General features: G+C 44.4%; 1 protein-coding gene across 5 annotated transcripts in view; it reads right to left on the bottom strand.

Moving 5' to 3' along the window:
• The window catches only part of astn1 (astrotactin 1), a 306,692-nt gene that overhangs the window by 216,563 nt on the left and 74,016 nt on the right, over nt 1-16,113 (bottom strand). For all 5 annotated transcript variants that reach the window (XM_040170931.2, XM_040170935.2, XM_040170929.2 and 2 more), the window contains exons 4-5: nt 15,859-16,001; nt 12,376-12,525 (exon numbers count right to left, since the gene is read on the bottom strand). In XM_040170931.2, coding sequence (XP_040026865.2) covers nt 12,376-12,525; nt 15,859-16,001 — 293 coding nt within the window. The remainder of the gene's footprint in view (nt 1-12,375; nt 12,526-15,858; nt 16,002-16,113) is intronic.

Raw genomic sequence — 16,113 nt, 5'->3', positions numbered from 1 at the left:
GAGAATGCCGCGGCCCAATTTAAAATCTGAAAATATGTTGCGGCCCACCCAAATCTTTAATCACAACTCTGATCAAAACATAATGATTAAATGACCTTAAGAATGAACCAAAATCAAACATCCGCGACAGTCCGTCTCGAGCGAGCAATAGTTAGTCTCCGCGAGGTATTTGCTCGCTCGCGGAGCGTGAACTTGAACGTGGCTCGCGAGGTTAATCTCTGCTCGCGGCCGAAGGAGTTTTCTACGCACTCGCTGTTTTTCTTTTTGACAGTAAGGGGGCGGAGCCAGTCACCATGGTCTCTACACCTGACAACCCCCTTCCTTGGATTGGCTGGAGTGATGCATTCACACAACTATAGAAGCCCATTTCCGCACTGAAGAAAGGGGATAGAAAGTTGAAATCATGAGATAAAACGTCGTCAAAACACAAACGACACCTCTGTGTAATCGTAGTAAACCGTAGATGACAACCAGCTACAACCATAATTTACCATCATTACCGTCACATTAAGACCAATGCGTCCAGCTCGCAGACCGCCTGGTGATTTCCCGCCGTAGCAGTCAAATGTTTGGCGTCGGGGCAGGTGGGGAGGTGGAGACGGTGCTTTCAGGGTCCGATCGATGCTGCGAGGTGCGTCCGCTCCACCCGCCCCCCTCGCCATCCACGCCTTAAATCTTCAGATACTTTTAGAATAACTATTTTTACCGTTAAGATGGTTCACCTACTGTAGAGAAAAGGGCGCTCGCTCTTTAATCTCATGAAGTGCTCGGCAAGAACGACAGCTTTGTTTCTCCGACGCGCCCTGAAACAAGCTCCATATCTCACGTGCTTGAGCGCCCGCTCAGCATCTCGCCGTCGTAGACCGAGCTTTGGCATGTTTGGCAGAGCACCTTGAGCGCCGTGTACAACCAGTATGGATCAACCAATTAACCAATTGATCCATATATAAGGCGCTCCGGATTGTAAGGCACTGCCATTTTTTGAGAAAATTAAAGGCTTTTAAGTGCGCCTTGGAGTGCGGAAAATGCGGTATATTTACTTTAATACTACAAGAAGGCGCCCCATTTGTTGAAAAACGACAGGCGGACAGCCGTTTCGAGCGAGAGCCTTATTGTTTTATTAATCTGTTCGTTTGATTGTTTGTGCTTCATCAATTAATGTTTCACATAACTAATGTGCCGCATCATAAATATTTTTATATTAATTTCAAACTTTTCAAAATTGAAAATTAAAAACTTAATTTATTTATTGTAAATGACCTCTCGCGTCCCACCTACAGTACCTTCGCGGCCCACACTTTGGGAATCGTTGCACTAGACAAAGGTCAAACAAACACAAGACTTTCACCCAGGCAACTTATTTTGAAAGCAAAAAGCCTGCACTGTTTCTGTTTTGTAGCCAAAGCAGTTTTCTCAATTACACAGGCCAACTGAAAAAATGTATTTGGATCTTCGTATGGGGTCGGACACAAAATTAAATTCGTAGGTTACCACATGTTGCAACATGAACAGCTGTTTGAAGATACTTAAATCCCTACAAACAATTTCACCAGTCATTATGCTCTGAACCGCTAGAAGATGAAGGGAAACACAAACAAACTGAAGGCTGCTTTTTTTTTGAAAACCGGACTTCCCCCAGTAAAACCACCAGGCTGAATTTGACATGGCCTGGCTTGATAAACAGTAGAATTATGTGATTAGCATAGCAGTGTAATGACTTGGAACGTGAGCCGGCAAATATTTGATTGGCCAACGCAGCCCTGTTGCCAGATGACATTGCCAGAGGACCCAGAATTTTTTTTTTTGCGAGAACCCTTGCTGTGCCAACAAAGCGATCTCATTAAAATGAATGAGGAGGGCTTTTACTTCTTTTTTGGGGAGCGGCACTAGCGGCACGGCCTTGGACCTTTCGATTGTTTCATCACTTTGGTATAAAGCCTCACAGACAGGCTGTGAAGGTAAACATCGCTGTGTTGGTGTGCAGTCCTCTGAAACTGTGTAACAGGGTTTGAAGCCAGTGAAGTTTTAAACATGCCAACACCGCCGTTCAGAGCTGTCGAAGGTGCCAAGTGCTGCTTTTCTGTGAGGGCCTTTTGGGCATTTGCTCTTCTGTTCTCATCTTGCATTATTGATAGAAGGGTGTGCATGAATGTTGATTTTTTTCTCCTCTCCCTTCTATGATTTGAACTGTTATGGCTAGAGAGGTATGGTGTGTGCGGGTGGGCACTAAAACAGTGAAGGTCACGCAGTGAGAATGAAAAAAGGTCTTTCCTCTAAATCCAAAATCCAACTCCAAAGTATCCCAAGAGCCATGTTGGGTTTCCACCCGTCACGAATGAGACGTAATTAAAATCGATGGTTGCTGGAACAAATGCATTGGAGGGTCCGTGATGAGATGCGCAGCTGAATGCCACCTTGCCGTGCTCCTGTGTTGCAGCTTAACAAATGCAATGTGTGGGGGAACAGCTCCAGGGTACTTCGTTTTTGTTTTTTGTTTCTAATAATGTCTATTCCTCTGCAGTGACTAACACCACAATATAGTTTTTAATTGGGCTGAGAATTAGGAATTTGTGCTTCTGAGTGGAAGGAGGTGTACTGTGGTCTGAGGTTGACTGAATATGCCTTCCTTTGCTCATGTTTATCATAATGGGATGATATTTCTGAGCGCAAATCAGGTTGATGCGCGCGTGTAAATAAAACATCCGCGAGCAAATATCCGTCTCCCGCGAGTCCGGGCTTCTAAAATGGGCTTCTATAGTTCTGTGAATGCATAACTCCAGCCAATCCAAAGACGGGGTTTAAAACCAATTAGATGTAGAGATACCATGGTGACTGTCTCCACCCCCTTACTATCAAAAAGAACAACAGCGAGCGTGTATAACACCTTCGAGCGCGAGTAGAGATTAGCCTCGCGAGCGAGGAAGTTCACGCTCCGTGAGCGAGCAAATATCTTGTGCGAAACGGACTTTTGCTCGCATGTGACCGACATTTGCTCGCGGATATGGAAGTAAATCTGTGTCATCGGATTTTGAAAGAAAAAGGTGATTGAATTTCTAGTACTGAATATTTTGCATTGAAAACATGTATCTGAATGTTTTTCAACGTTAAAATATTCAACTGCAAAAAATTCAACTGCAAAAAATTCAACCACAAAAATTCAACCTCAAAAACCGAAACATCCGGGAACCCAAGGAAGAGCAATCGATTCTAGATTCAAGATCGGGAGCGCGCAAAATGAGCGAGCGCCCCAATACAACTTTGACTTGTCGACTATGATGACCGGATATCAGCCATGTCCATTAATAATGGGGCTTCGTTGAGTCTTTTAACTTTAACTTTATGCCATCAGTGTGATTTGTGTCTGTAAGATTCAGTAATAGACAGCTGACATTTGTACATTGGACGTTAACTAAGTGGAAGTTAAACGAGATGACGTTCGGTTGTTGTTGTTTTTTCAAGCTCTCAGTACGATGTCATATATTATATAGTATTGTAGCGTCGGGGTGTAGTGCGGGAGGTCATCGTGGCGCAGGGGTTAGAGAAGGTGTGCTGGGAAGGTTGGTGGTTCGAGTCCAGGCTGCCCCATGTTCCATGTCGAAGTGTCCCTGAGCAAGACACCTAACCCCTAATTGCTCCCCAGGCAAAAATGTGAAAAAGCCATGGGTTTAAAGTGTAATGTAAGTCGCTTTGGATAAAAGCGTCTGCTAAATGACCTGTAATGTAATGTAATGTAGTGCGTCACTCAGCACACGCAGGCGAATGGACGTTCTGGTAGCAATCCTTTATTTAGTAGAGATGTGTCGTTCGTGAACGATTCGTTCGTTTTGAACGAATCCTTACAAGGACTCGAGTGTAACGAGTCCTCTCAAAAAAAGATTCATTAATTTTCTCGTGGCCACGCATCGGGACTTGCATAGGCTCAGCCAAGGAAACAGAAATGATTCGTTGAATGCAGGTCACGTGGAAAATTATCCTTCTGCCAACCAAGTGGTACCAGTGCTGAGCCTATCAGGAATCAGGAATCAGGAATCAGGAAACATTAGCCAAAATATGTCAAACATACAAGGAATTTGTCTTGGCGGTTAGTGCGCGACAGTAGACAGACAAGACAACAGTGCACAAGTAATAAAATAAAGTGGAATGAAATGCTAATGCAATGGGTTAGTAGAATAAGGCTTAAGGCTATGGGTTAGTATAAAACAAGGGAATAAAGTTAAAACATTTTAAATATTAAAAAGTTAAGAAAAATATTACGCACAAGTAACAGACAAGAGACAAAGTGACAAGTGACGACAAAGTGCTGATTGCAGTTAAAGTGGCATGTGCAGTGTGGAGGGGAGGGGTGGAATGTTATAGTCAGTCAGTGGGGGACCGGGCTCTGTTGATGAGCCCGACTGCCGACGGGAAGAAACTGTTCGTGTGGCGGGAGGTCTTAGTCCTGATGGACCTCAGCCTCCTGCCAGATGGAAGGGGCACAAACAGTTTTTGTCCGGGGTGGGAGGGGTCGGCCGCGATCTTTTTAGCTCGCTTCAGAGACCTGGAAGCGAACAAGTCCTGCAGGGACGGCAGATTGCAGCCAATCACCCTCTCTGCGGAGCGGATGACCCGCTGAAGCCTGCCCTTGTCCTTGGCTGTGGCTGCAGCGTACCAGATGGTGATGGAGGAACAGAGGATGGACTCGATGATGGCCGTGTAGAAGTGGACCATCATCGTCTTTGGCAGGTTGAATTTCTTTAGCTGCCTCAGGAAGAACAACCTCTGCTGAGCCTTCTTGGTGATGGAGCTGATGTTCAGCTCCCACTTGAGGTCCTGGGTGATGATGGAGCCCAGGAAACGGAAGGAATCCACAATAGTGACGGGGGAGTCACACAGGGTGATGGGAGAAGGTGGGGCGCTGTTCCGCCGGAAATCCACAACCATCTCCACTGTCTTTAGAGCGTTGAGCTCCAGGTTGTTCTGGCTGCACCACGACACCAGATGGTCAGACTCCCACCTGTAGGCGGACTCGTCCCCACCAGAGATTAGTCCAATGGTGTCATCCGCAAACTTCAGGAGCTTGACGGACTGGTGGCTGGAGGTGCAGCTGTTGGTGTACAGGGAGAAGAGCAGAGGGGAAAGAACGCAGCCTTGGGGGGAACCGGTGCTGATGGTCCGAGAGGCTGAGACATGTTTCCCCAGCTTCACGTGCTGCTTCCTGTCAGACAGAAAGTCAGTGATCCACTTGCAGGTGGAGTCGGGCACGTGCAGCTGGGAGAGTTGTGTCCTGCAGCAGAGACGGGATGATGGTGTTGAAAGCAGAGCTGAAGTCCACAAACAGGATCCTGGCGTAGGTTCCTGGGGAGTCCAGATGCTGGAGGATGTAGTGGAGGGCCATGTTGACAGCATCGTCCACAGACCTGTTGGCTCTGTAGGCGAACTGCAGGGGGTCCAGGAGGGGGTCAGTGAGGGACTTCAGGTGGGTCAGGACTAGCCGTTCAAAAGACTTCATGACTACAGAGGTCAGGGCGACGGGCCTGTAGTCATTGAGTCCTGTGATCCTGGGCTTCTTGGGGACAGGGATGATGGTGGAGGCATTGAAGCAGGCTGGTACGTGGCATGTCTCCAGGGAGGTGTTGAAGATGTCAGTGAACACCGGAGACAGCTGGTCAGCACAATGCTTCAGGGTGTGAGGGGAAACGGAGTCCGGGCCGGCTGCCTTACGGGAATTTAGTCTTCTAAAGAGCCGGTTAACGTCTCTCTCCAGAATAGAGAGGGTCGTTGCTGGTGGGGGAGGGGAAGTTGATATAGATGAAGAGGCGTGAGCACCTGATGGGCTGGGGGAGGGAGGGGAGAGGGACTGCAGCAGGTTGGTGGAGCTGTGGGGGATGGGATCAGGACATTGTCTTTCAAATCTGCAGTTGAACTCATTCAGCTCGTCTGCCAGGCGGAGGTCATTCATGGAGTGGGGGGTTTTTGGCTTGTAGTTGGTGAGGTGTTTGAGGCCTCTCCAGACCGAAGCAGAGTCACTTGCTGAGAACTGTTGTGGGAGTTTCTCAGAGTACAGTCGTTTAGCATCACTCACCGCCTTGCTAAACTTGTATTTTGCCTCTGTGTACAAGTCTTTGTCTCCACTCCTAAATGCCTGATCCTTCTGCAGGCGTAGTGTTCTGAGTTCCGCTGTGAACCAGGGTTTGTCGTTGTTGTAACTCACCCTGGTGCATGATGGTACACAGCTGTCCTCACAGAAGCCGATGTAGGAAGTTACAGCCTCTGTGAACTCATCCAGACTGTCAGTAGCAGTCCTGAAAACATCCCAGTCTGTGCAGTCAAAGCACGCCCGAAGATCCTCCAGCGCCTCACTGGTCCACTTCTTAAATTCCCTCACCACAGGTTTGCAGAGCTTTAGTTTCTGCCTGTATGCAGGAATCAGTTGGACCATGACGTGGTCAGAGTGTCCCAGTGCAGCACGAGGGACGGCGTGATAAGCCCTGCTTACTGTGGTGTAGCAGTGATCCAGCATGTTCTCCTCTCTGGTGGGGCATTTAATAAACTGTCTGTATTTAAGTTCATGGGTGAGATTTCCTTTGTTAAAGTCCCCGAGGACAATAACTAAAGAGTCCGGGTTGGTCCGCTCCACACGTCGTATCTGGTTGGCGAGTGTCCGCTGTGCCTCGTGCACGTTGCCCGCCGGCGGCATGTAAACACCGACCAGGATGAATGAAGCGAACTCACGGGGGGAATAAAAGGGTTTGCAGTTGATGAAAAAAGTTTCCAGATAAGGAGAACAGTGTTGTAGGATCACCGTTACGTCGTTGCACCAGCTGTTGTTGAAGTAGAAGCAGATTCCTCCACCCTTCGTCTTGCCGGAGAGCTCTGTGTCGCGGTCCGCTCGGAGCAGCTGGAAGCCCGCCAGCTGGAGCGCGGAGTCCGGTATCGATCCGCAGAGCCACGTCTCCGTGAAGCACAAAACGGAGGATGTAGAGAAGTCTCTGTCTCTCCTCATCAGCAGCTGAATTTCGTCCAGTTTGTTGCACAGTGAGCGCAGGTTGGAGAGAAAGATGCCTGGCAGCGGAGTGCAAGAACCACGGCTGCGGAGTCTCACCAGCGAGCCGGCCCGTTTTCCTCTCCTACGGCGTCTCACCGTGTGACGAAAGGTGAGCGCACCTTTGACTAGAATGTCCAGTAATTCCACGGAAGAAAGCAGGAAATTTGGAAGTAACTCCGCTGGAGTTGTTCCACGGATGTTCAAGAGCTCATCTCTGGTGAAAGAGCTCCGGGAATCGCAGCAGCAAACGTAATTAACAACAAAAACAACAAAAAACAAAGCGCAGCGAAGCACCGTGGCGGCCATCAACGGCGCCATCTTGGAGGTCACGTGAAAAATGAACGATGAACGAATCATTGATCTACTCGCTACCAGTGCTGAGCCTATGCAGGTCATGTGAAAAATTAACGATGAACGAAACATTGACCCGAAGACACGGTGTTCACCACACTGTCTGCACGAGAAGTAGAGGGTGGATACCCGACCCGAGCCCGTCGGTACCCGTCGGGTCGGGCTCAGACACATCAGCGCGATAAGGCATTGAAGTCCACAACAATGTGGATTAAACCTCGAAGGCTGGACAATGTACATAGTTTTGTGTCGTGTGTATTCTATTTCTCCGTTTTTGCATTGTTTATAATTTATTTTCAACGTGCTTGTGCGTTTAACAGCGCTTGTTTGTTTGAGCGAGTATATTTATCTGTTGATGCCGGAGTTTCCCCCCCCCCCCCCCCCCCCCCCGAAATGAACAAATGACTCGAAAAAACATTTGTTCATTTTACTGAATGAGATTCAAAGAAACGATGCGGTAAAATGATCCAAACTTCCCATCACTATTATTTAGTTCTCCAGCAGCGGAAATATATACACCCCACGCTATCGGTACACTCCCTCGAACTTGCAGTCGGCAGTAACAACCTAGAACTCTCGCAAGCAAACTTGATTAGCCCCCCAAAACAACGGGAACACCCGCCTCCCACCGTCTCCCCCAATCACTGGCCACCCCCTGTCTAGCCTGAACCGCAACTCCCCCTGATTGGCTAAACATCAAAAACACGAACATATCAGACATATACACATTATAGTGTAACAAAGGTTTATTGTCCCATACGACCTTACAGTTGTGAAGCAGAGATTGTAATCTGTCACTCAATTTTTTTAAAGTTCTTAAAAGTAAAGACAGTTGAGTAGAAGTTGTGATACTAGTTATGCGTCTGCACACGCTCCGCTAAAGCCGCTGTCCACCCCCCACTACGCTGCAGCGGCTCATATGCTCTACAAGCGCGTTCCTGGTTTCAAAACTCCGCCAATCACTCCTAATAGCTTGTCGAAACATCCCAGCATCAGCTGTCTATTACTGAATCTTACAGACACAAACCACACTGATGGCATGAAGTTAAAGTTAAAAGACTCAACGAAGCCCCATTATTAATGGACATGTCTGAAATCCGGTCATCATAGTCGACAAGTCGAAGTTGTATTGGGACGCTCGCTCCTTTTGCACGCTCCCGATCTTGAATCTAGAATCGATTGCTCTTCCTTGTTGCGGGTGAATTTTTTGCGGTTGAATTTTTGCGGTTGAATTTTTTGCGGTTGAATTTTTTGCGGTTGAAATTTGGCCGTTGAATTTTTTGCGGTTGAATTTTTGCGGTTGAATTTTTTGCAGTTGAATTATTTGCGGTTGAATATTTTGCAGTTGAATATTTTAACGTTGAAAAACATTCAGATACATGATTTCAATGCAATGCATGCGGATGTTTGATTTACGCGCGCGCATCAACCTGATTTGCTCTCTTGAATTTTTACAGTGATTTACCACCATAATGATGTCTCTCCTGGTTTAATCAACTCAAACCTCTCAGTGTATTACTGATCTTCTGTCTCACCAATCAGGCATATGAAAACCATGCAAATGTGTAAGTCACTCAGGGTACGATACACAAAGAACACCATTCATTCTGTGTGTAAATGTGAGAGTGAAAGGTTGTGTGTCTCAATGTCCGCCTTGCGATAGACTGGTGACTAATCACAACCACCGGGCTTGTGTGCCATTTGGTACCAGACCGCAGAGAAACAAATAACTTTTTCATTTGACTTTTTTGTGGCTGAGCCTGCATTAGTGAGTTGCTGAATAATGAAATATGTTTTCATTCCAGTGGGAGGCAGTAGGTAGAGCAATACACCTTTTAATTTAAGACTGGAGAATGAAATGATTCAGGCGGAGATTGCATTGACAAGTAGACTAATAGCGATGGAGAAATATTTGAAAAGGAAAAAGTCAACTCTGAACTGGGCCTTGGACAAAAAAATAAGGGGTGTCCAAACTACGGTCGACAGGCCAACTGCGGCCCGCCATCCATTTTTAATTGGCCCGTATCAAAGTCTGAAAATATAAATGGACTATGCCCACTGACTATGCACTTCTTAGTTGAACCCAGTTGTGAAACCGTCAACATAATTTGGGCACGAGGGCTTTGTCAAAGAAAATTTGCCTTCCTCTCTGATGTTGACGCTGCATACGGCATACGACGCTGGCATACTACAATAAGTTTTTGAAAGAAAAGGGTAGACCTCTGCATGAGATCACTGACCCTTTATGGTTGGCAGACCTGGATTTTTTTGTCACTGATCATCTCAACACCCTGACCAAGAGACTACAAGGCAAAGAGCAGCTGGTACCACACCTGTATGCGCACATGAAAGCATTGCGTGTGAAGCTCTGTCTCGTCGAGTCACAACTGCGAAACTTCAATGTAGCGCACTTCTCCACGCTGACCGAAATCAAATGCGCATTTACAAATGCCAACCTCTCTGCTAAGATGCGAGAATATGTGGCTGTGATTACATCTCTCATGAAAGAATTCAGTCAGCGCTTCCAAGATTTTTCTGTCATTGAGAAGGAAATCACACTGTTGCTGCACCGTTTCACTAGATGAATGAATGAACCAGAATGACCGACAGCATGTCTGTGACATCCTTCGCATCTCAACCCCCAAACTTACTTACTTAGGTAAGTTAAAAATATACACACAGTTTTCATTTGTCAATAAGCCCAATTACTTAAGAAATTCAGTAAATTAAAGATGATGACAATTTTTTAACAAATGTTAATGTTTTCCCAACAAATAATTTATTTGTGTAATAAGCTTGAAATATCCACATGCCCTATTTGTGTTCTTGTTTCTTCCTTCATACAGGGCAATGAAGGGGGATCAGCACCGTAAGAACCAATTTGAGGCTGTCACTGAGAAAATGACCTGCCAACCTTTTTGTAAAAAATTAAATGAAAATCTACTAATGGAGAGCTATGATGGAGGCTTTTTTCTTCAAACATGGTTATCAAATTATTACACGTAATTTACCTGCATTTGATCAATTTTGCCAATAATAATGCATTAGAAGTGAGTCACTATAGGTCACGTATGGTGAGTGGCCCAGTCGTGTATATTTTTCTGTATGTGGACCCAAATAAAGTTTGGACACCCGTGGCTTAAGTCATTTTTGGTATGGAGTTATCCAACAGATAGTAAGGAGTTTGTTTGTGGGGAGAAGTTTTCCAACATATAGTAAGCTTAAACATCAAACCAAACAAAACAAGAAAACACAAACTGATAAACAGCCAACTGGTATGAGAAGACCGCAAGGTGTCTGAGAGAGCTCTCAGAGCCAGCTGCTTAGTTAGAAAACCCACACACTGCGGCAGAGCCAATATTACTACCTGCAAGCCAAGCCGTTGAGAACAAAGATGCACACACGTGTTGGTGACACGTCTGCATACATCGAAAACTGCCAAAGATTTATTATGTAAAAAAATGTACATTAAAACTGCTTGAGAGAATTGTTCCCTATGGACCAAACGCCCCCAAACTGCCCTACGGCAGCCAAGCTGGAAGCCTAGCTAACCCAGCTACGCTCTGAGGCTAATCCACTACCCAGCATGCTGCTGGCTTTCTGATGCCCCCCCATGCAGGAAATGAAAGTAAGGAAAACCAACAACAGAAGGTCGGTGATCTGACTCCATCAAAGGAACGCACTCGTTTTGAAAACACAATTCATATTGTGTTCAAAACGGCCACAACTTTATTTCGTTGTGCAAAACTGTGATAAAAAATGACCCTATGGTCTTTGAATGCAGACCAACTAAATGCAATGTAAATGTGACTGTGGATATGCAACATAAAGCGAGTGCCAGGGTATAAAAGATGAAATACTGCGACGGGTGGCTCAAACAGACACAGGACATTTAAACAGGTGACCAGTGTCATTGTCCCAAGATGTTGTCGAGCTATGTTTGTGTTACACTACAGATAATAGTTATGTGTTTTCTGTACTCATGCTTCCTTGTTTACATTTCACTGGGCTTAAAAAAAAACAATTTTAAGCCCAACCACTATAGTGTCAAATTTCAGACCAGAAGCGTTAAGCTAAAAGAAATCATGCACAAAAAAAAGCTCTTCAGATTCATCAATGGGAATACAAACAGAAATACGATTTCACATATGTTAGAAAAAAGAGCAAATAAACAACGAGATAAATATGTTTGAACACATTCACACCAAGCACTTTTCACTGAGTCACTATACACTTGTAATCCACATACATGTATATAGACATATGATACATCAGCGCATACAGCACATATATCCTCATAAGTATCTATTCATTTGTATCAATTACTCTTTAGGCTTGTTTTATATACTTAGTTTAAAAGACACGTTTAAAGAAATATAATGTGATTGGCACGATCCCCGGACAGCCGTCCTGCATTCCTCCAGGGCCGGCCGTTTGGGAGCGGGACCGAGACGCCCCGTTTCTCCCAGCTGCCGCGGAGCGTGTCGCCCTGCGGCCATTTGAAGCGCTGTGACTTTCCGGTGAACACATTTTCTCGAACCCTACCGCATCGCACCAATCCCGCTCTGTGTCCCTTACACTTATTATTTGCTTCGCTGCCCCCATGTTTCCTGTGTAAATATGGTATTACACTTCTTATATGACCAGAAGGGGTTTCATCCACCTTTCTAACGCATGTTTGTGTATATTTGGTGACACATACTGTAGGGAGAATTTAAATTTCACTTTGACTTCAAGGTCTGACTTGAATTAGCAATTATATCGTCAAAATAAATCATCTAAAGCCTTAATGTATATTTCTCATTAAGTTTTGTATTGTTGAAGATGATGTTGATGATCACCTTTCATAAAATAAAATGGTTTCCAAAGGGCAGCAGGAAATGGTTATGGAGGGGGTAAAACATTGTCTGAACTGAAATGGCAAGGCGATTATGTCTGGTGCTGGCATGGAGCAATTCTTTTTAACGTGGTACGTGGAACAGCGTAAATCTGCCACTCACCGCGGGTGTTGCTGGAGAGGCGCTTGCGTTGGTTGGTGGAGGTGTTGTGTGGCAGCAGGGTGTTCTGCTGGTGGTTGCTGTCGATGGGACTGGTGGCAATGATGTTGTCCTTGTACTTGTTCATCAGGGCCAGCTTGGTGTTGTCACTCACTGTGGACAAATGGGATTAGAGTTACAAAAAGGAGGACATGAAGAGGTTCTAGAAGAGGGAGGCACAAACTGCTAAGCTTTCTCTCTGGAAGGAGGAAGCAGTCACTTGGAAAGGACATACAGAAATAAAAATAATTGTGTTCTTGACTGGATGCTGAATGTTTTAGAAGCACAGTGTATCATGGATTAAGTGCAGTAATGCTAAAGGAAACACAACCGGCATGTTGTTTACTGAGGTAGGAGTCAAACAGGAACAATTAAAGAGCAGGGAAAGCTGGCTTGAAATTAAAACCCTTTAATATTGAACAAATTCCCAGAGGAGGAAATGATCTGTTTTGCTAAATAATAAGAGATAAATTCCGCCCCCATTATAAAACACAATTTCTGCAATAACAGCAGTACTGAAATATCTATAACATACGGTTTTATCTCACGTTAGAAGGAATGAAAAACACTCGAAAATAAACGTTTTTGTTTTATATTTTATTTCAAGTAGTCAAAGTTAAGGCACACAATTCTGTGTTTTGGCGGCCCTCTCACTTTCCCCAGCATTGTCACAGTGCCCACATTTATGATTTGGAGAAATGTAGTTCTACAAAGTTGCCATAATAACAAATACTACATTGTTACATTATGTTGAAGCAATATTTATTTTAGATTGGCAAAAGACATGACTAAAAGCACCATTGCTTTCAATTTAGGATTGACCTTTGGCAGAAATGGAACGTCATTTTTATAACCGAGTTTCCATTAGTGTATAATCATCTCTAACTACAAACCCTTCATTTCTAGGTGCGTCCTCTCCCCATGGATACAACTGAGGATGGGGAATAGATAACCCTCTGGCGTATTTGGAAGGGGAAGGGAACTTCAACGCTAGACCGCAGTTAGTCCAACACAATGCCACTTTAATAACGACATAACATTATGTTTCCACTTGTTTATGTATTCAAACTCTTGCGTTATTGTAAAAAGGGTATGGGGCAAGTAAAAAAATAAAATACTGGCTTCATTTTTTTCCTTATTTCCAAAGCTTTTTTCCTCAGCGACCTCTGCCGTTTATGACATTGTTTAATATTCCACGCACGCCCTGCAGCCTGGATTTCCTATTTCTCTCGTCCATGTCATAAACTATCTTAAATGCATAATGCACAGGATTACGCCGCCTCCATCACCTCTGGGGTCGGCTGTTTGGATTTTTATAAGAACACGGCATGTGAGCTCATCCACCACGACCAATCTCTTGATGATTCTGAGCAGTGAATACTCTACTAATTGGAATTCAGGGGGCTTAACAATCATAAAACCTGCTCCACTTCATACACTTCTCCCCTTGGGAGCGGTCCTCAACTCAAACGTCGCCTGATTATGAAAAGTAAGATCTTCCAGGAGGAGTTCTTGGCAGGCCCGTAAGCCTTTGGATTGTTCCAAGTGTGACGAGTAAACTCTCCAAGAGAATGTCCTGCAATGTGATATTAATGTCTGGTGGACTGTCTGCAGTGACGGCTATTGTTATTACGCTGTTCTGAAAAAGTGTTAAATAAGTATGTCATCTGAATTCGTTTTCACTAAGATTAAAGTCCTTCATTATTTGGCAGCGTTTATTTTTATGATTACTTTGCACCTATTTGAGAAAATAACACGTGGTGTTTAATTAAAAATCCAATTACCTCTTTGTTTTCACACTGATTATCTAAATTATTCTAGCTGTGTTTGTGTAATTACATTGTTCCCTGCTTATAAAGCTATTTGTAAATCCCCAAGTTGTCCCCAAAACCAGCAAAAGTAACCTTTTGACATGCTGTACATTTGACATTTGACATACAGTACGTCCCTGCATGAGGAGAATAAGGCTTTTAATAACACTAGCGTGTAGGATTGAGTGCCAACTGGTGGTGAGGTGGCAGACTAAAGCCCGCTGAAAACCCCTCACCTTTGAATCCATCAAGCGTATTCAAGGGAGGTAGCAATATTACATTACATTACAATACAGGTCATTTAGCAGACGCTTTCATCCAAAGCGACTTACATTACACTTTAAACCCATGGCTTTTTCACATTTTTGCCTGGGGAGCAATTAGGGGTTAGGTGTCTTGCTCAGGGACACTTCGGCATGGAACATGGGGCAGCCTGGACTGGGGCACCAACCTTGTGCTTCCCAGCACACCTTCTCTAACCCCTGCGCCACGACGACCCCGATATGTGAACAGATGTCTCTAGAAACAGTGTTTGGCAGTGCAATGTAGTGGACACCAAGAAGAGAATGCTCTACCCATTGAGATAGTGTCACAGGATTGTACACATATGCACTAAATCCTGCACACTGCTCCTTTAGACAATGTCAGCAAGCAAATAATACACATGCATCCACTTTCTAAAGTTAGAATGCCATGTCTGGCACAAAATAATAAAACCATCTTTAGCTTTAGCATTGAAGCACCTTCATGCCTAAACGCATGAGCAGTCTTAGCATTTATTTAGTTCAGTGTTTCTGGCAATATGATGAAAATAAGTTGAGTAGACCTCATAACATTATGTAAGTCAAAGTGCCTGCTGTTTCTTTTTCACAGGTTTTGGTCACCACCATCTAAGTGCTCTGCTATATTATATATATATATATATTGTACTCTCAACCAACGTGATCTCCAAAACATACGAACTGGCGGTGGTTATCCACGCCCCTTGAGTGAACAACATGGCGGACCATGTTGGATTCTTGAGTGAACGTCTCTCCGCCATGTTGGATTTTTTGAGGGGGTTAGGGTTAGTATTCTATTCTTACAATTTAACATTGATTTCTCGTTAAAAATGCATTCATAACACGTTTATTTTACATCGTTAAGACTTCACGAGGTGCAGGTCCCCATTCACTTTGAATAGGGTGACGTCATCAGTTGCAGTCTGTATTTATTTCGTATGTATCACTACGAATTTGTATGTTCAAGATTTTCGTATACATTTTTATGAACAGGTTTTGGAGATCAGGCTGTCTCAACTTAACTATACAATTAGTTTACTCTAGTATAATGTGGTAGATCTAGTAGAACTCTATATCTGAGGGATACAGTATATCTGTAATTCAGACTTCATTGCGAGCTAGAACTTTATCCACGTTGCTCTCTAGTTTTATACAGTTGTCTAATTTTTGGTAAGTTTATTAACAGTGGGATTTTTAGTGTGGGTTTTTACCCTATAAACATTTGTGTGAGACTGCTGCTTCTTTGATTGTGTGTCACATTAATCAAGTCAATGTTAGCGTTAAAATGTATTGACGGGTGCAGCTTTAAGGCTTTTTGTTCAGTTTTTTTCCCTTTTATTGTCCTGTCGACATACCCGGTGTAAGGTCCATACTATTCTTGTCGTTACAGCCCTGCAGAGAGTCCAGGGTACGGGTGACTTGGCTGGCAAACTCCTCCCCACCATTCATACACTCCCGCTGCAGGTGGTGGCGCAGGTCTGTTATGTCATACTCGTATCTGGGGATGAGGTAAAAAATAAATCAATTAGGGTAACATTACCTTGACTGATCAGAATCAGGGTAAATATTACAGGAGACTTGATGCTTGAAGAAGCTGTCAAAATGTGAAG

This window comes from Gasterosteus aculeatus, chromosome 3 (genome assembly GCF_964276395.1).
Source record: "Gasterosteus aculeatus chromosome 3, fGasAcu3.hap1.1, whole genome shotgun sequence".
In the NCBI taxonomy this organism is placed as follows: Eukaryota; Metazoa; Chordata; class Actinopteri; order Perciformes; family Gasterosteidae; genus Gasterosteus; species Gasterosteus aculeatus.
The sequence above is the reverse complement of the archived record's forward strand: the minus strand, read 5'-3'. Positions and strand labels throughout refer to the sequence as shown.